General features: G+C 39.8%; 1 protein-coding gene across 1 annotated transcript in view; it reads left to right on the forward strand.

The window, feature by feature from the left end:
- Positions 1 to 26121, forward strand: part of FRMD3 (FERM domain containing 3) — a gene marked incomplete at its 3' end in the record, with an annotated part of 142759 nt that overhangs the window by 38141 nt on the left and 78497 nt on the right. The window contains exon 2 of the mRNA XM_082498102.1: positions 24728 to 24832. Coding sequence (XP_082354228.1) covers positions 24728 to 24832 — 105 coding nt within the window. The remainder of the gene's footprint in view (positions 1 to 24727; positions 24833 to 26121) is intronic.

Raw genomic sequence — 26121 nt, forward strand, 5'->3', positions numbered from 1 at the left:
AGTTCTGATACACTGAGGTCATAACGATATCACTGAACTTACACTCATTAGGCACCAATATTTTTTTACTACAGGTTTATGTACGTTAAATTTTAGGAAGGCAACTAGTTTGCCTTTTTAAATCAACATTTAGACAAGTTTTCTTTTTGCTAAGTTCCTATGTCACAGTATTTAGAAAATTCAGTTTTAATAAGCTACCTCTTATTTTAAAAGAACCTGCAAAACTTGAAGCAGTTGTGAAATTTGTATTTATCTGGAAGAAAGTTGTTTATCTCCAAGAACTGAATGGCATCACTGTAGTGCAGGGTCGCAGGGGTTAACTTCTCGTGCTTACACACGAAAATTGGTATGCAAGTGGGAAGTTGAATGAGTGGTGGGAGGCTTTTATCCTTTCTCCCCAAAACGGTTTGGCAGAGCTTGTATGAGAGCCACTGTCGTTCTGTTGAAGAACAGTGGGCTTCTGTTGTATTCGTGTTAAACGCAACCTCTGTAGTATTTTTAACAGGGAGTAGATTCCTTGTTCATGCATGTTTCTGAAGAAAAACGACATGCAGATGAATAAAAGTGGTAGGCTGATGCTACATCACACATCTGCTAGCCAGGCTGGTGGGGAAACAAGTAGCATTGTTAGCTGGGGACACAAACTGGCATTTCTGCAAAATGTTGTTCTGTTGAGGCCTGTTTTGAATAGCCTGAACGGCACTGAGCTGGTAGGGGCCAAAACTGGTATGGTGAAGGATGAGATTGAGGAAGCGTGCAGCAAATATAAGCCTACACAGCCAAGCCGCGGGTACCTGTCTGTGTCAGCATCCTGTTGGAAATGTTTGTGTAGTTCACTGGGAACTGGTTTGTAGTGGAGACAGAAGAGGAGAAGGAAGGATTTGCGAGAAAGAGAGGATCTCTGCGCTAATTCACTTACATTTAGGAAAGCTCCTCAGAGGAGGAAAGCAACAAAACTCAAAGTACTGTGGCTACGGTTTTCAAAACTGGAGATTCCCAAATTCTCAGGCTATAAATGCACAGGGGTGAGTTGCAGGCAAGGTACTGAACTTGCCTTCACCAGAAGCAAGTGAAGTTGTCCATCTTGGCTTCTTAAATTCAGTTTCTCAAAGTGTCTCAATCTCAGTGTCTCAAACCAGCCTCCAAAGTGTCTTGGTTTCCTGGCTGCAACAGGAAGCATGGTGCTAATTTCCATGACAAAGATGCCATGAGAGAGATGAATCTATTAATATTTATTGGAAGTGTAATGTGACAATGATGGGGCTTGTGTTATGCTCTAAAATGAAAGATTGCAGAACTTTCTGCATATGTTTTTGCGATATTGTGATATATGGCCAATTTGGTAATGAAGTGGAGACCTCAGGTAACCTGGCTTCTGCAGCTCTGATGCATACAGGTCCCGCAAAGGTACGCTGTAGTACAGTTTGCTTTTACCTAGAAATTTCATGGTTCTCAGTCTGCTGAAACTGAAGGCACATGCTGAACTCTTCATCTCTGAGGAAACCACTTTAAGAGGTGAATTTTCAGCGGTGTATATAAGGGCTGTTTCAACTGTTTACTCTTCCCACTATCAATTTTTTAGTACTTACCCATTCATTTTATATCTCCACATATTAGGTAATACTTAAATAAAAAAAGGCAAACTTGTTCTCTGCAATGTTTTATTTCTAGTTATGTTTTTACTAGAGACATATTCCATCAGCAGCAATGACTTCACCGCCTTCCTTAAAATGTGTGAGCTGTAGGACAGATCGGTGGGGATCTAGTACACGACTTGTAAGCAGGAAGATTACAGAACACTTTATTTTTATGTTTTGTTGCAGAAAATACTAAACAGTCTCTCTGGACAGAAGAGCTTAGTATGGTGAATATACAAGTAGAGAGGAGGAGGGAATGTGGGGAGAGAGGAATACTCCCGCCCAGACAACCTTTGAGTTTCTCTGATGAACCAGAAGGGTGGTTGATTCAGGTTGTTTTTTTTTTTTTTTCTCTCTCTTGTTCATCTTCCTTCCTTAAGGGAGCAGGCACTGAAGACTTTTCCCCCCTTTCATTTTCTGTTGCTTTAGGCTTTCACTCCATTTTCATCATGACTGCAATTTTTTGAGAACTGGACCAGAGCACAGTAGGCCACGGTGGTATTTTCATGATATTCTGTACCGCAGTATCACCACTGGTACAGTGCTTATCACAGGGCTAAAAAGCCTGATGGGGAGACAAACTGACTGGAGGACAATTACGTGTGTACCTAAAAGACAGTTCTTCTATGGCTAAATTAGGCAAACAGGTTCTCCCCTCTTGTGTGAAATATTTGCTTACATGCCCATAGTGTTGCACAAGCCTGAGTTTCTGGAAGTCTGTAGCCTTTTCTGGACAGTGAAGGAAACTCACTTCAGATGACGTAATGAAGATTTAAGTTACGACTCAAGTCTTCCAGACTGTTTAGAGGTTTAATAGTCTGAATATTTTAAACTACTGTCTGTTTGTGATCCTAATTTTTGTAGGTATTTTCAGAAGACAATATTTTACTTTACAAAAAGATGGAAAATAAATTGAGTCTATCAGCTAGTGTATGGACTTGCTGTAGCCCTTATGTCTTAACCAGAACCAAAAAGAAGAGTGTGGTAAGAAACTTGGTAGTGTATATGATTGTAGCACTACAAATAAATCAAAACTAACTTGTGTATGAGTGTGTGTATGTGCATCTGTGCAAATAATAGTTTATGGCCATTAATAGATGTGTCTTGTTTGCGGGTAGAGGTAGTTTTGTTAGGTCTTGAGGCAGAAGCCTGCATTTTTGTAACAGGAGAACCTAGGTGGCCCTGATCCATGCTGTGCCTGCCGTGCCCAATGGCCATGGAGTGCAGAATAGCTGACTGCTTAAAGTCCTGGGCAGAAGGTGATCTACTTACTTATTTTATCTCTTTATTTTGCATCACAGAAGCATGTTTTTGATGTTCATTCTAGTCAGCTGTCCCTGCCCACATCTCAATGTGGGGCTTTTATGCTGCTAACCCACCAGCGCAGTGCAGGGATGGAGGCTGTGGAGTAGCTCCTGGCTGGCCATAGGGAGCTGAGCCTTGTCCCGCACCTGGGCAGGGCTCCCCTGGTCCCCGCGAATACAGCTGGTCGTCATAAGGTCAAGCTTTTCCACTCCTGTACCTGTTCAAGGAGAAATATGGTGTAGGAGGGAGAATGTTTAATATTTCTCCTGCTTTCCCTCAGATTTCTCCCATCTTGCTGCTTTCCTAGGTGTCAGAGCCCATGTTTTATTCAGCTTTAGGCACGGGCTGACCAAGAGGAAGCATTGGGATTTAGGTATCACCACGTGAGATGCAAAAGCAGCCAGGCTTAAAAGCTAAGAGGAGATTTGTTTAGGTAAATATAAAACCAAAATATAGAGAACGGCATGGGGCATGAAGTGTGATCACACGTTAGCACTTTTCATTGCTGATAATCACTTTTCTTTGGCTCTAATCCATTTCTTACTGAAATAATTTCTAACTGACTTCAAATGCAGTTGGGTTGAAGACTTTGAGAAATCATTCAAGACCTCCCATGTGCTTCTGGTGAACTATGCAGAAAAGGTCAGATTTTTGATTTGAAACTGATGATCACTGAAGAGCCTATTGCCTGCGGGATTCCCAAGTAGATTCTTCAGGAATGGAGCTTTATATTTTGTAGAGCCCTTCTGAAGCCAGTATCATCTCCTGTTGGCTTCAGCATTTACTCCTCAAGGTAACTTTGGAAAATCAGGACCCAGTGATGTGCATGGGATTGAATGCTAGGCTTAATTTAACCATTTTCTGGATGCAGGTGGAAAAGAAGAGTTAGGAATTAATTAGGAAGGAAGTATTTTTTGTTGCTCTCAAGAAAGTTGCTCCTTTCTGTGAGAAACAAAATTGCCCTTTCTTTGAGAAGGTAAGTAAAAGCCCCAAACTGAAAAGCTTGATCACTGTGGCAACTGAGTAATTTAAGGGAAGGGTCACAATGAACTTCCTTTTTAGTACCCCCAGTTATGCATTTTGCTTTTTTATGTTCACTTTCAATATTTATTCAATATGAGTTTTTTAAAATTTGAAAAAATACTTCTGATTAATTTTGCTTGTATAGTTTAGCATCATATTCTTTAGACCTTATTTACAAAGTTTTCATTGTTAGCTTCCCCTCAGTACCGATGTGATGTATACAAATGGTTAGAACTGTCAGTACATGTGAAAGGAAGAAGAATTTCTGATGTACTTTTGTAAATGTATATTGTAATTAGATTTCCCTGTGTTTTCGTAAGTATGAGTGCTGTCAAGTCATCAGTGTTCAGTGCCAGTGTTCAGTAACAATAGAGCATGAAAATGTGGAAAGGGGCCATGCTGGCAGTACTTCTGTCCATTACAAGTTTTCTCTAAAACAGCAGAGAAGAAAGCCTTAGTGTTACAGTTCAGCAAACACGGGAAGAATGTGCTTGATGTTAGTAGCAGGCTCAGTTCTCTTGCCTGTCCGTAGTGGTCATTTCTGCTATAAAAAGTAGACCATGATCCAAGTAGAATTCTAGTATCTGGTGTATGTGGGTGTGTTTGGTTTTTTTTATTTGATTGGTGATTTGCATTAGTTGTAATTTTCCTGGCACCTTTTTCATATCAAGATCTGATTTTTGTTGGGTTTTGTTAGTGTTTTGTTGTTGTTGTTGCTGCTTGTTTTTCAAAGGCCTTTGCATGCGCCAGGTCTCCAGTGAAAGAAATGGGGATCTGCTCTTGAGATCAGAGCGAGGGCTGTAATTGCCATGAGCCGTGGAACTTATGTTGTTCCGCGTTAGCTCTTTGTGCAATGACACGCAGAGGAGAACTGAGGAAGAAACGGTGGTAAGTGGATCCATGGGGCAGTTCCCATTAGCAGCAGCGCACGGGAGGCATGGCTGCCGTAGTGGCCAGAATGTTATTTTGAGCTGGAAAAACGTTTCATTTTCTCATTCGCTACATAAATCATACATGCGAAACCCATTTGCTTCATCTTTGTTTACCAGAGGAAAAGATTACTCTAAATGCTGGATTTTCTGTTAGGTGATTCTAAATGCTGGATTTTCTGTTTCCGTTATTTTATTTAAATAACTTCATTTTTTTGGCTTTAAGCAACAATTGTTCAATAAATACTCAGTGATAAATTAGTTAAATTTATTAAAGTGCCAACTACAAAGAGCTTTTTTCCCCTTTTTAAATTTTTAAATAAAGAAAGTCAGTATCAAGTTCCTGTAGGTTGAGACTTTCTTAGAATGTGCACTTTCTCATTTGAAGTGTCTTTGGTAGCATTAGGTGTGCTAAAACATAAAGGGGAAAGACTGGCATTTCCTGGAAATAAAGATCAAAGAGCATAAGGATTGTGCAAAATAGAGATAAATTGTGTTACTCAGTTTCCTAGGGAATTTCAAAGAAAATTTCAAGCCCTGCTACTTTTAAAATATTTAAGATTTATGCAACTTATTGGTCAGCTTACCTTTGAACTAATGAACAGAAAAGCAGAACTAATTAATTAGCTTTTTCATCTCTAGAAAACTTTAAAATTAATGATAATTAATGAAATTAATACACAGATGTCTTTGGTTTACATGAAAGGAAAGTGAAGAACTGAGCCTACAGCTTTCTGTTTCATTGCATAATTTACTCAATCCATTTGCCTTGAAGATGTCATTCCTCTTGTTCTTCTGGTTCAAGTTCATACCTTCGCTGAACAACGCTCTGATGTAATTTCCCATGACTGTACCAATTGGTACTGGGAACAAACCTACTTTTTCTAGCTTCCCTTTGGGAATACAGTAAACTTTTCAAAGGCTGCTGCTGCAAGAAGGTTGAAGGGATCCAGCAATCTCGAGTCCGTAGCTGTTTCATCCTTGGTGGTTCCCGGGTGTATCTTGGGATGCTGTGAGTGCTGCACCTTCGCACTGGTGCATTGTAACGCTCCTCTCAGCCACTGGTTAGCTGCTGGTAAAGAGCTGTATGCATTTGCCATATCTCTTTTAAGCGGATGCCTCTGGGGTACTGCTGAGTCTTGTGACTGCTGACAGCTTTTCTGCTTTTCCCTGCCCTGTGCCGAGGACGTGCAAGTGGACAGGGTAGTCTAAGCCCACATCTTCCCCTCTGCAAATCTGTGTCTGGTCCTCCCTGTGCTTCTCCTGACAGCACGTGGTGTGTGCATGTGATGTTGCTGTGATACTTGCATGTACTTCAGACCTTTGGAAGTGTGTGTGATGTGTGGTGCTGCATCTCGCAATGTTAACACACAGAAACCAGAAAAAGTGTAAGTGGAGGGTAAAGAAAATAGATAAGTGTGTTAATGCAAAGTGAAACACAGGAAGGGGTGACCCTGGCTTGCTTGTGTTACATATACTTTAAATTTTATTGAGACCAAGACAAGAGAACTTAAGGGCTGAACTCTCTATTGCGCTTTAGGAGTTGTGTACAAGTTTGAGCTCCATAAATTAGCATGAAGAGGTCCTGCTGTCATGTGCAAACGGGAGCTTGCATTGTAGGCTGAGATACTAGCCTGAGACAGCAAAATGCTCTGTGGTGCGTGCTTCTTTTTCTCTCCCCCTCCCCCAGCTGTTAACTTATTCAGCCTCCATCACATGTGATGTTAGTAGGGCATTTGACCCTTGCAGAATTAAGCTCTGAATTGTTAAAAATAAAACCAGTAAGATTTGCTGAGTGGGGTCAGGGATGTGTAATAAACTTAAAAATACGGTCTTTCACAGGAGGGGTCTCCTAAAATCAGCCTTTGAGCTGGTATTTTAAAAATGCGGTTTGAAAGCATATTGAACTATATTAAGTACTCAGTTAGAAGGGTTTAGTAGACTTCTCAAAATTCTTCTCACAAGTGTTTTTGAAAGCAATGAAAGATTTGTCATGGTGGCCCAAAGGTCTGTGTTGCTAGCCCAGAAGCTGGCATTGCTGAGCACTATGTTGTTTTACACTGATTCTGCTGCCTCTGTCACTGTTAACGTGCTTTATGCATGGAACAGCCTGAAGTGAGTTAGTATTGAGTGTTTGAAGGCTATCCTTGCTTTCCACCATCTCACTGGGGAAGCTGGGGTAGAGCCAGCCTCAATAAACTCCGTGAAGACAAAGCTGAGTCCGTTGCTGATTGCATCCTATAGTGCCCTCGTAACCTTTCCCTCCTCTGTTATCTGGGATGGTTCTGCTTTCCTCTGGCCTGTACCATGGCATCCTGGCAGTGGAGTCATCTGCCCATCCTGGGCTATAACCCAAATGACTGCCTGGGGAATACAAATGTCCATATTTCCTTTCTGTGATTTTTAGGATATGTTGGACTGTGACTGATGGTCAGAATAAGGCATTGAATTTTCTGTGATCTTCTCTGAGAAGCCAATATAGGCAAGAAAGTTTGCACTTTGCGTTTTTACTTGCTGTGTGGTGCTTTGGGCAGGGGTGGGGTTAGGGTTTTTCTTAGTTTAGGACGTGCGTGGGAAAGAGCTAGTGTGCTTCCACAGTTATGTTTCTGAGGGCAGACATGGCACTCTGACACTCACTGCTGCTGCTCTTGGGTGTTTTATCCTCTTTATGAGTAAATAAATTTGCTCTTGAAAAGAAAACAAATATGTGACTTTATTACTGAGATGTTTTACGTGAACGTCCTCAGCAACCGTGAGATGGTCTTCTAAGTAGACAGATTTCCTGGTCCACCCTTAGTGCAGCTCCTGTCCAGAGGAGTTAGGTTGTGTAATACCTATGGGTTTTTTTGATCGCCAGGCGACAACCATAACGCCCCTCTGCAGAGAGGCTGATTCATTTTGGGGCTAGTCTGGAGCAAGTCTGTCTTCTTGACTGGAATAATGGCATTAAGTGGATGGAATGGAGGGATGATTAGATTATCGAGCTGCATAATACGGCTAAGACCCCAAAGGTTTTTGTTGCTGTATTTTAGGGTGTTCGGTGCTAGAAGAACATAACAGAAAACGATTTGGAAGTCCATTGTTCCTCACTTTACCAAAATAGGCATCAAAACATGAGGAAGTAGAATACAGCTTTTTTTTTTTGTATATGAAGAAAAAAAAGATAGGAAAACAACTGGTAAGGTAGAAAACTGTCAAAACATAATTCATTAAATCTAGGCAATTTGTCACTAAAGTTTTTTATTACCAAGCTCTAAAATTTATAAAATGGAAAAGATTATCAGGTGTTTATCATAGATTATCAGAATAAAGGCTACTGATACACTTGGTGTAGCATTCAGATGGGAGATATTTTTCTGTATTGTCTTGCTGCTGCAGTTGAAAGCAGTGTTAATATTCACAGCAAAACAATTTTTTTGGAGTTTATGTTCTATTGTTTAAATGCATTAAGCCATCTCAATAAAATGTGGCATACTCATTCCTACATCAGATAAGAAATGTAGTCATTTTTTCATTTAAAAATTAAAATCTGTGATGTGAATGACCTCTAGATGTTTGCTTTTTCACACTCTAGGCAGAAGAGTATTGTGGAATCTTTGAGGAGCCACGCATATTTTTCCCCCTCATGTAGCGTAGCATTAGAAAGTTGTTGTGCCACTGTGAGTCGGGAACCGTGATTGTCACACAGGCGGGGGTGACATCTGGTCTGTTGTGATTTCGGGGGCAGGAGTGCACATTTTTGTCCCAGGGCAAGCTGCCTGCCTGCCTTCTGTTTCACTAATGTGTCATGAACTTACTGGAAATGGGTGTTTCCAGTGCCCGTACAAAAGGGATATCCAAAAGGGAGCTCCATCCCTAGAGGTGTTCAAGGCCAGGCTGGATGGGGCTTTGAGCAACCTGGTCTAGTGGGAGGTGTCCTATGGCCTATGGCAGGGGGGTTGGAACTTGATAATCTTCAAGGTCCCTTCCAACCTAAACCATTCTATGATACCCCTTGTTCTTTCCTTGGTGCTAGCTCTGCATCAGCTGTTGGAGGGCAGGGCAGCGAGCACCAGTGCAGGAAAATGGCAGCGCTTTGGGAGATTTGGTGCGACTGTGCCTTTTGTTGCTTGAGGTCCGTAGTGTGTGTGCAGTCTGCATGAGTCAGCGTGGAGGTGCTTTTGGGGATGAGGAGAGTGCCCAAAATGCGGGGGGACGAGATCTGCACTTGAGCAAGGGGCTGAACACTAACTGGACTCGGCAGACCTGTCCTCACATCAAATAATGCCTCTGCCCCCACAATTACAAGAAACTGCAAGCCTGTAACTCCCACCTAAAATGATGTGTACAGCAAGTTAACTGCATTCAGCATAAATCTATCATATCTGTAATAGCAATGGCTGATAGAACAAAAATGCTGACCATCATCATGCATTCAGCTCATAAAATGCACTTCCTTTTCTAGCTCATAATGCATCTGTGATACATCTCATTCATACACACACCGTACTTTTTAAATTCATGTGTGTCTATACACACCCCCCTACACATACACACTTTATATATAAACGTATAAGAACAACTATCATATGTTCGAATGCTTTGTTGTTCCTTTCATACTTTTTGGAGGAAGGATATCATCTAAACTTCACAGTTGTTCAAAATATCAGAAGCTGTTGGGATGGTGAAGTTTTACATCATTTTAAAGGATGATGCTGAAAAACAAGGTAGATGTTTGAAATAATAGATTCTTGTGTATGTATGTTGTAAGACTGTACTTTGGTTGGTCTGTAGAAAGTTTCGTCCAGTATGGTGCTGCAAGTTGGCTGCTTGTAGCTCTTTTCAGGACTCAGTAAAATAAGGATGAGACTATATTTTAAAACTTTTTGGGAAAAGCTGTGCTTAAAGCTTTGGAATGTGTTCTGGTTTGTGAGAAAGTGGATATTATTAAATATGACAGCATATATATTTTTTAAAAATAACTGTTTTTGAATACTGTCAAATAGATCATCGTCCTTCATTAAATCCATTTGATCAAAGGAGATTGTTCTAGATAGATAGCTCTTGTTTAGTATTTTTATTTTAGTAACAATGTTCATGGGGAGTTATATGGTGCTCCATGGTGCTATGCTGACAGTTTAACTGAATCATGATTTTGTCCAAGTTTGTTTTGTAAAGCTTATAATGCAGTAGAATAAACCAGCAACAGAATCTGCAGATTTTCAACCCCCTCCCCCCCCCTTTTTTTTTTTTTTTTTTTGAAAGCTTTAAATCAAGATTGACTGCCTTGGCTGAAGACACTCTGTAGAAAAAAAAATGCAATTATTGAGCTTGACAAAAGATAAAGCTGGCTAGTATGAGACGTAAATAGGATAAAATTGTATACTGGAAATTATACAGCCAGCCAAATGATCTAATGGCCTTCTCTAATTTTAGAATCTTTTAGTCCTTTTTCTTGACATCTTTCTTTATATATAAACATATAAGTTTGTATGTGTAGGTGTGTGTATAGACACACATGAATAAAAAAGTATGGTGTGTGTATGAGTGAGATGTATGACAGATGCATTATGAGCTAGAAAAGGAAGTGCAGTTTATGAGCTGAATGCATGATGATGGTCAGCATTTTTGATCTATCAGCCATTGCTATTACAGGATCTTAATATTTCAAGACTAATATCTGCTGCTGTCAGGGATGGCTGTGTATAAGCATGTCCTTCAGAGACTCAGGGACTACCTTTTTAAATAGGTAGTCATATGTAGAAATAATTATTGGCATTAATTATTGAAACACCCCTGTGTTTCAATTTAACTATTTAATTAAGTTTCAATTTTAAAAAAGTTTCAAACTACACTGTGAAGATGTGTGCTTTGGTAATTCATTGCTTTCTGACAGTTGTGCACTGCTAACCACTTATGCCTTCTTTCATGCCTTGACTGTCACTCCCTGAACCTCGCAGTCAAATGCTCAGCGCTTGCAAGCTGTCGTGCATTTACTCCTGGGTTTCTGTTTTCTGTTGAGAGAAGGTGGCAAAGACAAAGCTTCAGAGCGTATTGGCGGTTGGGCGTCTCGATGTGCTTTTCCCACCCGTGTGGACTGTGGCTGGCCACCCACCATTGCGTGGCAAAGAGGAAGATGGGCAGGACTGGGAAGGGTTAGAGACAGGGCAGCACAAGCGCGGCGTGTCGCTCCTGCACTAAGGTTTAAATGCCTTGGAAAAAAGGGGATCTTCTACCTTATCTAGAAGAATACATCCCGGTTTACTGGGTCTCACGTGTCTCTGATGTATTTATGCTTAACTCTGGTACTTTATCATCTGATTTGGGAGGCCAGTCCTTTCCCTGAGGCTCTTTGGAGATGGGTGGGTTTGGGTTACCGGTAGAAGTGCACTTGGTGGTGAAGCCTTCCCCTGCTTCTCTGCCTCCCCTCTGCTTGCTGCTCACGCTTGCACTTGGGGCACACGGCTAAGGGTGGTTGCTGCATCCCACTGAAAAGGCACCGAAATGCCTGCTTGCTCTCGTGCCAACTCCCATGCTGGCCGGTTTCTCGCTTTACGTCCCCAAAGTTCTTTTTGCTTCACTGTGTCAGGCAGAAAGAGAAATCGGAAAAGTTGCCTGGTGCTGTAAGACAAAGCTACCTTTTCTTCTTTGGTGTCATCTGCTCATTTATGTAACTTCTCCAGTTTTGAAGAAGAGGATCATTATAAAATAATTGCATCCTGAGGTTTCGCAGTCAGTTTTGGCACAGCAGGTATGAAGCTGTCAGAGTTTTGCTTGTTATAATCTGCATATCAGCCTTGTGCTGGCTCTAGCTCTTCCTTAAGACTTTTTAAGAGATTTTTTTTTTTTTTTTGCACATAGGCCTGTAGCAGCCATAGATGATCTCTGTGAGGAGAAGGGACAATGTAGCCTTAGTCTGCTCCCAAATTGCAAGAGGTTCAGCACAGATCTTTCAACACTCCGAGGGGAGAAAAAGAAGCCCTACTTAACTTTTTATCTTGAGGTAATATTCAAAGCTGTTCACTCCTTTGTCAAGTTGCTCAGTTGTCATCCTGACGTTCACTGCGGCTCTGCTTTTACTCTAAATGTGACAGGAATGTAGAGAGACCCTTCTGATACAACTGGTGACCTAGGAACCAGCTATACAATATATTTATGAATCCTACTGTATATTATAATTTTTGACAGATCTCCCCCACCCCCTTAACCACCTGTGTGAGAGCAGGACTTTATTTCAAAAAATTTGCTTTGGTGCTTAAACACCTGTGAGCAAGGCACTTTTTTTTTTTTTTTTTTTTTTTTTTTAAATGTTCCCTGTTAGAATTCAACTTCTCAGAAGAGACTTGCTTGGGAGAACTGTGCACCTCTAAATTGCATCCAGAATGTAGTTTTCACTGCATGGCCTTCTTACCCACCATTGCATGTAGTGAAATTAATATCGTTTGGTATCTTCCTCTGGTCTTCCTCTGTTTTAATGAGTTTTGTGTTCAATTGCAAAAGGCAGGGTGGATAGCTGAGGGTAACTGGTTGATGTGCATAAACATCCTCCACCTCATACGCAATAAACTGAGTGACTTTACAATGCTTTTCTTAAAAGCCAGCTACTGTGGAACACATCAGACAACTCCCAGTGTTTAAGCATATATTCTGAAGTATTTTTTTTTTTCTTTTTTTCCTCAATTTCAGCAAAGAGCTAAAATGTTATAAATACCGAAGGCGGCAAATTGTGTCTTGAATAGATCTATACAGTGTTTCTGAGAGGTCAGGGTTTGCACTGAGAAAAGTCAGTTGCCGTTTGGTATGCAATTCAGGGCTTTGCTTTCCGGTTGCTAGGTGTAAGAAATGTTTGCAGTGTCCTAGGATGTATTTCTGGGGTGAGGATCTCAAAAAAGACATGAGAGTAACTACTGCAGAGAAGAATCAAGTGTGAGGAGTTCCCAACTTAGTGAAAAAGGGTGCATTTTAATAGTGTGTCGATATGTGCCGTGACTCAAAGATGTAGAAAACAGACCAATTACTGAAACAGTAAAAAGCTAGGTCAGTTTGCCTTTGATCTCTACTGAGTGCGTGGGAGCAGGAACAGGACAGAAAGATGAAGATGAATCTGACAGAGTAAGGGAGAAAAGCGGAATCTAGTAAGGGAGAAACAATTCATTTGTTATGGGGCCTGTGAAATTTATTGCTTTGTTATCTTCTTTTTTGCAGCTGTGGTTAATAGAACAAGACTGTGGAACCCTCTGTTTGGATTTTTGCCAGACGTTATTTAAAATGTGTTGTGTCTTTTGTGGTGATACTTAAACTAAGAAAGAATTTTATTTTTAAATCTGAATTATATTTAATTGTTCTTGGAAGAGTAGAAAAATACTTACGATAATTGTAATTTTGTGAGGTGATGGTTTCAAATGCAAGGGGAGTTCTCGCTGTGCTATCAAATAGAGGTCTTATTTTAGGTAGTGCTAATGAGGCAGTTTGTGTGGCTTTCAAGGACAGAATGACCTCCAGAAAGAGAGAAAGAAAGAAAAAGAAAAAATCAATCCAGCTCCTCCTACTACTAAAAAAATTGCAAACTGGAAACTTCTTTTTGGCATAGAGACAGAAGATTGTATGACACAGAGAGTGAGTTTCTCCTCTGATGCCAGTAGCTTTTATTCAATACCATTGGGATGCATTGGTGTAGGCACTATGTCCAAGGAATACTTCTGTAGGAATTCTTTCTCCAGTGTTTTCAATCAACCATAAATTTGCTTTCCTGAAGATTGGATGTCTAATCTCACAAATTTAATGTTGTTTGTTTTCCTTAACAGCAAGCACTTAACAGCTGGGATTATTACAAGGCAGGGGGGACGGAATTTATTGATGAAAGGTTCTTTTCTGTGTAATTATTTCTGTCAGGAAAATATATTTATGCATGTGTGTCTGTAAAGTGCTAGTTGAGCAGCTGGGAAATAGTTTTTCAGGGCCAAATTATTCTTTCAGTTTGCCCAAAGAGAGTAAAGGAATAAAAAAACCCACTTTGGTGAGTGGGAAGTGACCCAACACGATCCTTGAAGCTACAGAATTTCTGCAGTCAAAACACATGGGAAAAGTGAGAGAACATAGTGCGATATTAATAAAGACCAAATAGTTTTCTCAGAACGGACTTACCTTGGGCAGGTGAGCAACTTAAGTATTTGAAAGAAAAAGCGTGTTGATGGTCTCTATATTAGTAAAAAGTGGGAGACCGTTTTGAGCATCCTCACCCTCTTGCAATTCATAAAAACCTTCTTGGATATCCTCAGAAGGTATTATGACAAGTGTCCTCTGAGGCATTAATGATACGATTATATGGTATGACTGTTGGACAGTTCAAGTGCATAGCATGGTGAAGATTCCTCAGATAGCCAAAAGTTTTCATCTAGGCCCTTATCACATCAGATTAGTGTATGAGATACACTTTTAGGTTGGTTCACTGGGAGCTGTTGACTTCATCACCGTGGTTGAGGGTCTGGTCTGTCAGGAGACATTACCTATGAATTGCGGCACTTGTAGAGATTCAGCGTGCTTCAGAGTTCACATTGCCAGGCCACTGGGTTTATGATTCTGGAGTAATCCACGTAACAATGGATAAAATTCCCATAATATCTAGTCGTATGTTCTGTTCTTTATGTAAGCTCTTAGCCTCGCACGTCACTCTAATAGCCTTTCAAATGGGCATTAATTCAGCAGTTAGGAAATCTCTCCCTCTGGGGATTATGTTCCATGATCTTCCTTTTCTTTCTCCTCCCCTCCCACCCAGTGTGTGTGCACCCCCAGGTCGTGGTTGCAAGCATTCGTGCTGTATTTCCCCGAGAGAGGAGAGGAAGATGGGAGGTAACTCCAAGCTGGGGGGGTGGTAAGGAAGACCCGCTGAGGTGCCATTACTGGTGCTTAAGGGGGCATCAAATGCCCTACGGCAACAGCAGCCCGCCTGCTCTGTTCACCTCTTCTTCCAACTCGCCCTACTCTGCTGTGGGTGTACTTTCCCTCTTGGTGTGGAAACGGCAGTGTGGCTGTCCCTCACTGGGGTTCAGGGCATTCAGCTGAGCCCTGAAGTGTAGCTGTGAAGGGTCATTCTTGCCTCTGACCAGCTGGTTGTTCTTCTGTGAGCAGCTTAGCTAAGCTGTGCCGCACACCGTGCCGACTCCGTCTTCTGCCTACGCTCAGGGAAGCGTCTTGTTTGGCCAGAAGTATTTTTTGGTTGATTTTCTTTTTTAATAGAATTTTTTTTTTTTTTTTTTTTTTTGTAGAAAAAGGCTGTGTATCAGTTAGAAAAGGCATAGTGAAAGAATGGTACTTGGAGCAGAATATGGGGGAGGCCTCATTTTCTGGGTCTGCTGAACCCACCAAGAAGATTCAGTATTGCATGGGGCCAAGGGAGGACTGTTGACCTGTACTGGGGGACATAAGCCAGTTTTGTCAAAACCCTGATTTGGCTTTTAGGTTGCTTTGTAGGTGGGAGCTGAGAACTAACTAATTCTTGAAATCTCTTATCGGCTTTGCTGGATGTGATATGGTGGTGTGTCCTAGCTGTATCTTCCAAGTTAGTTTTGATGTCGAGGATGCAAGAGTGAAAGCAGAGTTAGCTTTGCTGAACAATGCTGGATATTGAATAAAATGATAGATTTGTTGACAGAAGCACTCAGTTCCTTTTAAGAAATCGATAGTGCCTCAGATAGCATCACGAATGCTGTGCTAATGGAAGCTGTTACCAGAAGTGAGCAGTTAATGCTGGAAGCCTTCTGTGAGGCCATCACTTCAGGGACGTAAAGCCTAAATGGCCAAGTGTTGCCCGTGTGCAGAGGGACAGAAAACGATGATGAGCCCTGTAAATGAATATTGCATTTGTGGTTTCTTCAGTGCCTGCCTGGCTGATGGTGACTTTTGAGAACGGCAGTATGTGAACTATAAATATTTCTTTTCGTCATTTATAATTTACTCATGGGTCAGAGTAATTTACTTGCAGAATAGCACTGAGGTCGAGAGCAGATTGTATGAAAGCTGTTATCTCTGTTCACTCCTTCTGTCCAGGTTTTACTGTGTAGTAGAATATAATTTTGATTTTCCATATGATTTTGTATTTATGATAGTTTCCATTGCATGGGACTGGCACTGTGTAATTTTTTTATGGTGTAATAGTTTCTTTTTCCCCTTCATCTTCTATTATTTGACCACTATCATCATACAATAACCTCTAATTCAAGAGAGGGCAAAAATATGCTGTTGTATGGACAAAACCGTCCATCTGTTGCAAGTGAATAGGGCAAGACTAAAGAAAAATAAGTAACCTCGAATAACCCTCTTCATTTCCCAACGAAGGAAGCACACAAGAGGAATCATCTTTGACAAATATATTTCTGACCTCACTATACCAGGTATTTCTAGGTAAATTTTCAATGCTGTCTACATTTAGCCATGCAGCTTCATTTAAGATTAATAGAGTTTCCACAGCTGCATTCACACATACAGCCTTGAAATTGCTTTCCACTTACTTTTTTTCTTCTTAGTGTAGGCATGTTTCTCTTTTTTCTTTGCTTTCTCCTTTATCTTTGAGATGTATTTGTATATTTGTTGAACAGTAGGAAGAGGTTGGTTTGTGTGGGGGATTTTTTTTCTTAATTTAGTTCTATTAATTAATATGTAGCACCTGGGGCTCAATTGATAATTAAGGCCTCAGGAATTTGAGTTTAAAGACTGATATCTTTGTAAAAATTATGTTCTTCGAGACCCATTCCAGATTAGCAAGTAAGTTCTAAAACCAGAGGAGTAGGGGTAGTTTGTGTCTCGGGCGTGAAGCCTTCTGTGGGCAAAGGTTATCACTACTGACTGCTAAATTCCTTATGGAATAAAATGGGGATTAGTTCTCTAATGCTTTCACTCATGTATTCACATACTTTTCTTTTTTTTTTTTTCCCTGAAAATCTTTCCCACTTCAAATAAGAGTAAAATAAGATGGTAGTTCAAATCTGGAGTTTTACTTCTGTTTATTTTGAGTGAGTTGGTGTTCTGGCATCACTGTGCATTTCTACTATATACATGTCTGGGAAGCTCTGTGCTGAAATTATGTTGTGAAAACATTGCAACTAAGGGAAACGTATTCTGGTTGCTTGTCTTATTAGGGGGCTTATCAGGAGGAGATGCATCTTTCATGAGTTTCATTCAGGAAGCCAGTAGATAAATAAAAACAAGTATAGTTCTTCCCCCAGTACGTTTTCATTCCATAAGGTCTGTTTCTGCTTCGTGCATTACTGTGTTGGATTGTCACTCTCCTCCCTAGAGGATTTTCCCATACATCCCTCCATTCTTCCCATGTCTTGAGGCGGTGTTTTGTCAGTCTGCTCTACCTGGATGGCATTTATAAGTGGATGGCGTTGGGGCTGGATTTCCAACAATGTAGTAGGGTACCACTTTTTCCCTTCAGTTAAACAAAGATAATGAAAACTTTGCTATGGAGAGCACATTCTTTGATTTATTTCTGCTGGATTGAATGAGTGATGGAGTTGCTTAGAAAGATCTGGACATATGCAGATAAAACCTTTTTACAAAAGTTAATTGCATAACATTGTGTAGTGAAAGAAGTGAGTTTATACATAACAAAATGTGATTAAAAGACATAGATTAAAAAATCCATCCTCCCCTACATTCTAGAATTAGGCAATGTTGATATAAATTAAGGTTAGGTAATTGACTATACAGAATTAAGTATATAATTTGCAAGAGGTAATTCATACAAAATAATGTATAGAAGAGGACTCTTGCAGTTAAGTAAATGCCAACTGCTTTATTGCAATGTCATTTTTTGTTTGTCATTAAAAATCATTAGCACTGATTTTTTTCCTTTTGTTTCAGGTTTGTAGAAATACAATTAATTCCTCATTGTAAAGAAAAGAAAATTCTGTGATAAATACTTTGCTTCTAAAATAACATCTGCAAGTTCCAAGTTGGGTTTTTATCAGCAAAACTGTGTTTGTATTTTTTTTTATTTTGAAACTTGAACAGCAACACAAAAGTAAATTACAGCTGACATTTCTTAAAATTGAGAAAATTTTCCACTTAAATGCTGTATAATAGAATTCCAGTTTATTTTCAAGTAGTTTAAAATACTGGAGGGTGCTGATTATAAGCAGGAAGGAAATCCTTATAGCATTTTAGTTGAGGAATTAAACAGGCATGTTTTTAATTGGTCTTTATATTTTGAAGGCATCGTGCAATGTCTAGTTCTTCTGAAACGCCTACAGAGGATATTCCTATTGCTATTTTCAAAGATGGAGCAAAAAAGGCAAAGAGTTTGTCTGTGCATCCATCTCGTGCGTAGTTGCTGTCATTTGTAATCTCAGTGAATCCATAAATCCAAAGAGCCATAAGAAATTTGCCCAGGGCAATGGAGGTTGTCAGGGTTAGGGGTGGCCCAACATTGCCAGCTTGGAGCTGAGTTCATTCCACCTTCCTTCTTTCAGTTGCTGGAGAATGAGGATTATGTTCTTAATGTTGCTATTTGGGCGGGACTTAAAAATTAATCTAGAAGGTAGAAATTTGGGTATGCCGGGTTGCCTTCCCCCTCCATGCCCTCAGCTGTCCTCCCTGTTCAGCTCTGAAGGGTTGATATCAAATCAATGATTTGTAGGGAGACCTACAGGAGAGCTGGAGAAGGACTTTTTACAAGGGCATGTAGTGACAGGACAATGAGGAATGGGAAGAGGGGAGATTTACATTAGATATTAGGAAAAAAATTTCACTGTGAGGGTGGTGAGGCACTGGAACAGGTTGCCCAGAGAAGTTGTGGATGCCCCATCCCTGGAGCTGTTTAAGACCAGGCTGGATGGGGCTTTGAGCAACCTGGTCTAGTGGGAGGTGTCCCTGCCCCTGGCAGGGGGGTTGGAACTAAGAGATCTTTAAGTTCCCTTCCAACCTAAACCATTCTATGATTCTATTAAATCAGTCCCATTCCCATAGGGTGTGCCTCAGTCCAACAGTGATGCTTAGTGAAGTTCTTTGCTGTGCCACCGGAAACAAATGCAAGTGTGATGACAGCTGTCCCAAAACTGACATGAACAGAGAATTACTCCCAGATGTCCTTTTATAGCCACACTTCTGTGTACGAGAGCAGGCCCCAATCCTGAACTACAGAATAAATTGTTGATGAAGTGGAAGATGTGCGCCTGTTGGGATTCAAGGTATTTCTGTCATGAAAAGCCTAGAAGAAGTATGATCTCATCACTGGAGGAGGATGTCCGAAGAGGAGTCAGAAATGAGAGATGGCAGTTGAGGAGGCATTTTAGCTCTGAATTACATTTTTGCCTTAGAGGAACTTCTTGGTTTTGTCGATTTTTCTGACCCGATTAGTTTTTATTCTATGGTGGTATTATGATTATTCTCAAATTCATGTATTTAATTTTTTTACATCCATAGAACTTCAAAATATGTTACAAACTAAAGAAAACAAGCATACAAAGTCAGATGTTAATCTTGCAATTGCCTGAGACTGTGGACTTTCCATTTATTTAAACAGAAATACTGGTTTAATTGTGGTTTTAATTTACTTTCTTTTTTTTTTTTGAGTGGATTTACACTTAAGTAAGCACTTAAGTATGTGAGGAGCTTTACACAGAGGGTCACTGTTGGGAACTATTTGCATGAGTAAAGACACTTGTGGGATGAGGATTGAAATCGCCTGGTACAAATAAACACTGTGTTTATGACTCTCCACTGCTTCTTAGTAGTGTCAGCGGCTTCCTGATGGAGATAAGCACAGCTGGCAGGACGTCAGCGGTTAGATAACAGAGCAGAAGCGTTGTGTTTAATCTTCCTTGTGACGACATTCAGATAAGTAGACACAGAACTCTACAGTGAAGCACATGCAAATAGGGAAGACATTTCACTGAATGGAAGATCTTAAACTGCTATAAATGCTTTTCCTCTCACTTTCAGAGTTGTGAAACAGTCACACGTGTTTTGTATTCTCATTTTACGTCATCAGAGAAGGGTTAAATTGGCAGAACAAGTTATATTCTCCCTTACTTTTTAACTTGCACAAAGAAACTAGGAATAAAAAAAGAAAAGAAATCCCAAAAGCACGAGATTGGGATATTGTGTTAGACTGAAACTGCTCAAGAGCCACAGAGATCTTTGTTTGGATTAGTTTCCGCATAACAGATGAGCTACCAAGGAATTGGGTTACTCACTCATAAATTTGCAGAGCTGCAGAAATGGAAGCCATAATAACAGTGTCTGACAGTGAAAATGAAACATCTCTGCAGTGTCTTACGCGATTCCTAGAGGAACCTTCTCCTAAGGAAGAAACTCCGGTTGTCCTGCGAGTCCATCAACGGAAGTCTCTGTATCACTGTGTTTTCACGTTTTGTTGGAGTGGGGAATGTCCCTTGTTTTTCTTGTCCTTTTGCAGCAGCTGCTAGTTTAATTTGATGCATACTTGTTTCAATAGAAAGGAAAACTTTTGATCCAGCTTAAAAAGCAGAGTTTAACAGTTATTTGCAAGCTGTCGCTCTGTGATCAGGGATTCTGTCTTTTACATGGCATTATATCCTTTGCATGTGTGTTGGGGTTTGTTGTGGGATTTTAGTGGTATTAAGGTCAGATACTTGAATGCAGCCTTTAGGAACAACATACCCATCTTGTCTGTGCCAATTTGTCTAATCAAATCAGAGAGTCATTCCTCAAATTATTTATAGGAATCTCCAAAAGCCTATTTTTGTGTGAGTGTGTGGAATGGCTACATTATAGGACTTTGTTTAAGGCCATTTTAAAAAGCACTTTTCATAAAGTATGGGTTACAAAAATCTGAAAGAAAACTTATCTCAGTTGAGATGGCCAGATATATTTGAATCAATGGACTTAGAAAAAAGTAGCTTGTTTAGCTTGGTATTCTTTCATTAAAAACAACGTATTGATTACAGTCCAGGACATTTTGGTTCTCTTGCTTACACACTTTTGTGACTCTTGTTTCTGCCTGGATTGTCATCTTTACTTGAGAATAGTTGATGACTTCTGGGTGAACTGTGGAATAATTATTGAAGATTTCAGCTCTGAAGCTTTTAAAAATATGGCTTGATTTTTGCCCTCAGATTCCTATGGTCTGTTGCTGACATTTTTCAGTAGTGTTTCAAATAATGTTTTGGTTTTTTTTTTTATTATGTCATTTTTTCATGTTCTGACAAACATGCTGAAATGTGGCATAAAAATATCTTTCTGAGTTGCTGTGAAGTACTTTATGGGTATAGCAGGCTTTGGGGTTTGTTATTGGTTTGTTGTTTTTTTTAAATTTTTTATTTTTTTTTTAAAGGATCACTTAATTGGAAAGCTATATGGCAACTGTCTGAAATTTCAGGCAATGTTTTATATTCATTATTCTGTGACCCAAATTCGTTCCTGTGTTCTGTTGTGGATGACTGGCAGTTCCTAATTTAATTTATCCATATTCTTTCACAAATGAGAGTAAGCTTTGGATTTAATATATTCTTTTGTACTATAATATGTAATAAGTGTATCAAAGAACACAGGAGACGAGGAAGATGATCAGATTCTAAAGCTCACGAGAATTCATTAGAGAAATGTAGAAAATGTTTGTGGGTGCTGTTTGCAGAAAACAAAATGAACAACCATTGCCCATCCTTCTTGCCACACTATCTGCTATGAATTCAGACTTGAGGTGCTCTGTGCCACATCAAGTGTTTTCCTCTGTGTATCAATTATGATCCGATTTTCCTAAATTTCAGGTATTTAAACAGCAGAGTAGTGGAACGTTTACAACAGTATTTCTTATGAGAACAGTCATTACATTACGTATGTTTCTATTTAACCACTTTTATCCTTCTTCAGTCTTTTTAAATATCTGGTAATGAGTCACGTGGAACTTGAAGTGTATACTAACCAAGGGTGATGTTATCAACTAGTCCCTTCTATTTATCTATGGAGAGCTTAAGGATTCCTAGAGCATGAATTTAGCTCAGAGGCTTTTGTTCATTTGCTCTTTTTCGTTTGGTTCATTTCCATCATCTATCTTTCAAGCAAAAAAAACTAGGACATCAATTCATTTTAGAAAGGGAGCATTGTTACTGGATTGAAAAACACTGTACGTGCCCTAGCCTTTTATCAAATTCCTCAAGAACTCAAAAAAACTTCAGTGATTATTTAGGTGCGTGAAGCAAAGGGCTTTTTAAGTGAATGGATTAGAATGTGAACCTATAGAAGTCAGTAGATTTACTGACTATTCTTCCAGTAACACCCTCTAATGTTGTCAGATGAATATATGACTAGTCTAGTTTCCTCATTTCCAGGGCTTTAAAATTTTGATTTCTTTTCTACACTGTTGTCAGTAAAATCTATTTTCATGTTTGGCTGTACCTGAGTCACCTAATAGCTGTTATTCTCCAGTTCTATTTAGTTCATTGTAGATTCATCTTAGAACTGTGTGCAACTTGAATTTCACATCTGTGTTCAAATTTTTACCTACTGCCTTTGTATTGAAATGTCACTGTGCAATTTTGTCTTAATATTTTGATGGTCTTGCTTATTGTGTAGTCACAAAAGTTTGCAGACATGTCTAAGATGTTAAACTAGGAAGTACTTAATTGAGATGTAACTGTATAACTGTAGACCTCTTTTTGTCAGTCACAGGGAGGCTGGCAGTTTTCTTTTTGGACTTTTCAATCTCTGATACTGGCTTTGCCTTTTGAGGAAAGTTTTCTCTGTGCTGTCACTGGCATGCCTATGCCTGTAACTGGCTACAGTATAAAAAAATGACAGCGTATGTGTTAACCACTCTTAACAGCAAGCAAGTGGGTTTTTAAATGTCCTGAGGCTGGAAAGAAACAATTACAGAAGGAAACCTGTTGCAGCTGTGTTACAGGGAAAAAGGAAGCAGTGCAGGGTGCAAAGTGTGATGTTGAGTGAGCATGTACAGAAAACAGACAAATCGGGTTAACATCCTTTGACATAAGCTGTTTAAAAAAAAAAAAAAAACAACAACAACAAAAAAAAAAAAAAGGAAAGCAAAGGACAGAAAGGACAGAAATACCACGGCACAGACAAGGCATTGATATCCTCCAGCCAAATAGCAGCATATGGAAGAGTAAAGGACACATAGTGAGGGGTAAATATGTAGATGGAAGGTGGAGGAAGAAAGGAGTAGTGGAAGTAGATGGCTGACACCGTAGGAAGAGAAGAGCCCCCCAGCATCTAGGAAAAAGATATCTGTAGAGGAATTAGCAATTCCTTTGTGGCTGGGAGTGAAATTGGGAGGATAGAAGGTGCATGTGGCAGGCAAGGGGGTGGCCGCAGGAGCCCATGTGCACTGGAAGGGCCACGCAGCTCTCTGTTAAGAGTGCCTTTTGTGTAGGTAGTCTGTTTGTTCCGTGACGTGAACAAAAGGATGAGCAACTGTATCCAATGTCAGAATTCCTTATTAATTGTAAAGATAAGAAAAACAGAACAGTACTTCACAGATTGTATTCTTTTCTAACACTCCAGTCTGGAAGCATGTCTCATTTTTACTGTGGGAAGCAGTAGGTCTCCCTAGATAGTGGTGGTCCTGAGGCCATTGCTTCCTCTGTCCTTTAGAGTATGACCTCGGACAGGTCATGGCGCTGTTTTTGCCTCAGCTGCTCTTCTGTGAACTGCAGATGATAACAACGTCCAATTTTGTAAAGTACCTTGAGAAATGCAGGCGCTATCTGGTCATTTTCGGCTAGCCATGCTGTTTACGGTTTAAATTGCCTGTTAGTTTCTTGAGAAAGGTTGAATAAGGCATGGCATTGAAGTTTTCAGGGAATCACTTGAAGGAACAATTAAGTAATTTTTTTTATATAATGTGATTGCGTATCCTGTGTAGGATATCCTTCTATTTTGTAGACATTAAAGAGCTAAGTTCAAGTTGCTTCATGTCAGCAAAGGGTAGTAGAGTCTTGCAAACGTGCTACCTGGTCCACAGCAGAGGCATCTCGGTGCAGGAATGGGGTAGACAGATGGAGGGAAAGAAATGCAAAGACCTGACACTGCGACGTAGTGAAGCACCATTGTCTGCATAGAGTGGACTGTTTTAGGAGAACAGCTTTAGCCTGATGTTAATCCTCACACACATCACAATTCAGAAAAAAAAAATAATCACATTAACTGGATCAGAAGAAATGTCAAAGTTCATGAAGGTTCTCCATATCAGGCAGTAGGTTAAGGAGAAATGAAACACAGCATTGAGATTGAAGAAAGCAGAACTAAAGAATGAGATTGTTAACTAAACATCATGTGTACAGTAAGTTTCCTTGAGGCTATAGTTACGCAGTGACAATGCAGAGATGAAAACATCTCTTTCAGTCATTTGGGCATTTCTTCCTTGTGCTGTAGTGCTGTCTGGGAATTAAGGATCAAGTTTCTCTTGCTGTGGGCATTGCATAAAGATCCAGCAAGGTACTCACTGCCAAAGCTGCTTGCAAACTTGGGGGATACAAAAAAACACACTCTGTTTTGGAATTCCGTATGTAAATGGATATCTGTTATGCTATTATAGCATCAGGTGGAAATATGGTTACTAATAGTATAGTAAATGTTACAAATATGCAGCTATTAGAGTAGCATGAGTTTTTCTGAGGCGGGAATAGTGATGGTATTTTCCTAATGAGTCAATTTGTGAACATGCAGCGAGTATATTGATTACTGATCTCCTGCATCACTTAGAGGAGATGAATGCTCAAATCCTTGTCCTTGTCTGAATAATAACAAGTTTCGTGTGCCATTTTCCTTGACACTTTGTTTAGATTTTTTTAATATTTATAGGCAGCAAGTTCAGAATACTCAGAGTGATATATCAATTCTTTCTTTTTTTTTCAGAGGGAAACTAAAGGCCAGTTTCTCATAGATCACATCTGCAACTATTACAGCTTGCTGGAAAAAGACTATTTTGGCATTCGATACGTTGACCCTGAGAAGCAGAGGGTATGTATATGAACTCTGACTACATTTGCTTTTAAGTAACGCTAAATTGATTTTTTTTTTTTCAGTAAGCAGGCAAGTTCTAATGCAAAGTTATGTATCTCTGAGGCTTTGTACTCTGTCCATAACCCATAGAGGTTCCTAAAGTGGCATTATTAAATTAATTTTCCCCTCAGTTCGTGTCTTTAGTTTCAGGTAACATTGGCGTATTCTGATTTGTGGTGTTCTCCTGAGCACTGAAGATAGAACAGATCTGTAGGCATGACTCAGAGGTAGCACAGGGTAGCTCTAGGCTCTGGCAGTGCTCTGGAATTTGGGATTTCTATTTTTCTGTCAAACATGCTTCTTGGGAGATGTAGGCAGGATTCCTATCGATTGTCATTGTATTCAACTTTTCACAGGGCACATGGACTTACTAGATGTCTGTAATAGGACTTACTAGATGTCTGTAATACACAAAACAGATATGATTTGTCAGGTTGGAGGGAGTTCTTCGGCTTAGTTCTACCTATGAGCATATTTATGCACTAAAATTAAAAACTAAAATTGTGCTCTAGGCATTTATGTGGACAGTGATTAGTCATCTCTCTTAGGTGGAATTCTGTAGGTGATTTGCTACAGCTACTCCCTGTTTGGTTTCAGATGATAGTTACTGTTTGAGAGTAGGAAAGGGTGGTCAACACAGGAAGCAGAAGCCCTCAGGCAGTGAAATTCTGCTTCTTCACTGTGTGGTCCTGCTGGTCTCAGGATTAAGCCTTAGATATGGCTTTAAATGTCATGGGGGCATATACTGGCATTTAACGTCTGGAAACAGTGACCGGTTTGAAACTGCTGTGATTCAGGAGGAGAAAAACATTTTGCTGGGTATCTCTTGCTACACCTTGATTAGTTTTGTCAAAAATTTCTGTAATTAGGGAATTACCCTCTGCTCAACCTTATAGAATTGCAGTAGTTTTGCAAAGCTGCAGCGGGTCATTTCCATTGCATCCCCCTTTTAAAATTAGCATAATAATTAGCAGTTATTCTGACCAGTGTACTTAATTGTTCATGATCATTAAAATTGTAGAGGTGTTCACCTGGTTGGAATTGACAGGAGAAGTAGGTGGAGTGCTGGATTAGACTATAATTAGGTAGGCTTAATGAATACTTACTTTTGTTGGGCCTTGCCTTTCTCTGACAGTCACCCAAAACTTACTATAGAGAAGTTATTTTACTTAACAGCGATCAAGAGGGTTTTTTAGTAAAAACTACTTTTTTTTGGTGGGATACTTCAAAAAAGTGATGCTTCAGAA

The sequence above is a fragment of the Vanellus vanellus genome (assembly GCF_965231255.1).
Source record: "Vanellus vanellus genome assembly, chromosome: Z".
Classification (NCBI taxonomy): domain Eukaryota; kingdom Metazoa; phylum Chordata; class Aves; order Charadriiformes; family Charadriidae; genus Vanellus; species Vanellus vanellus.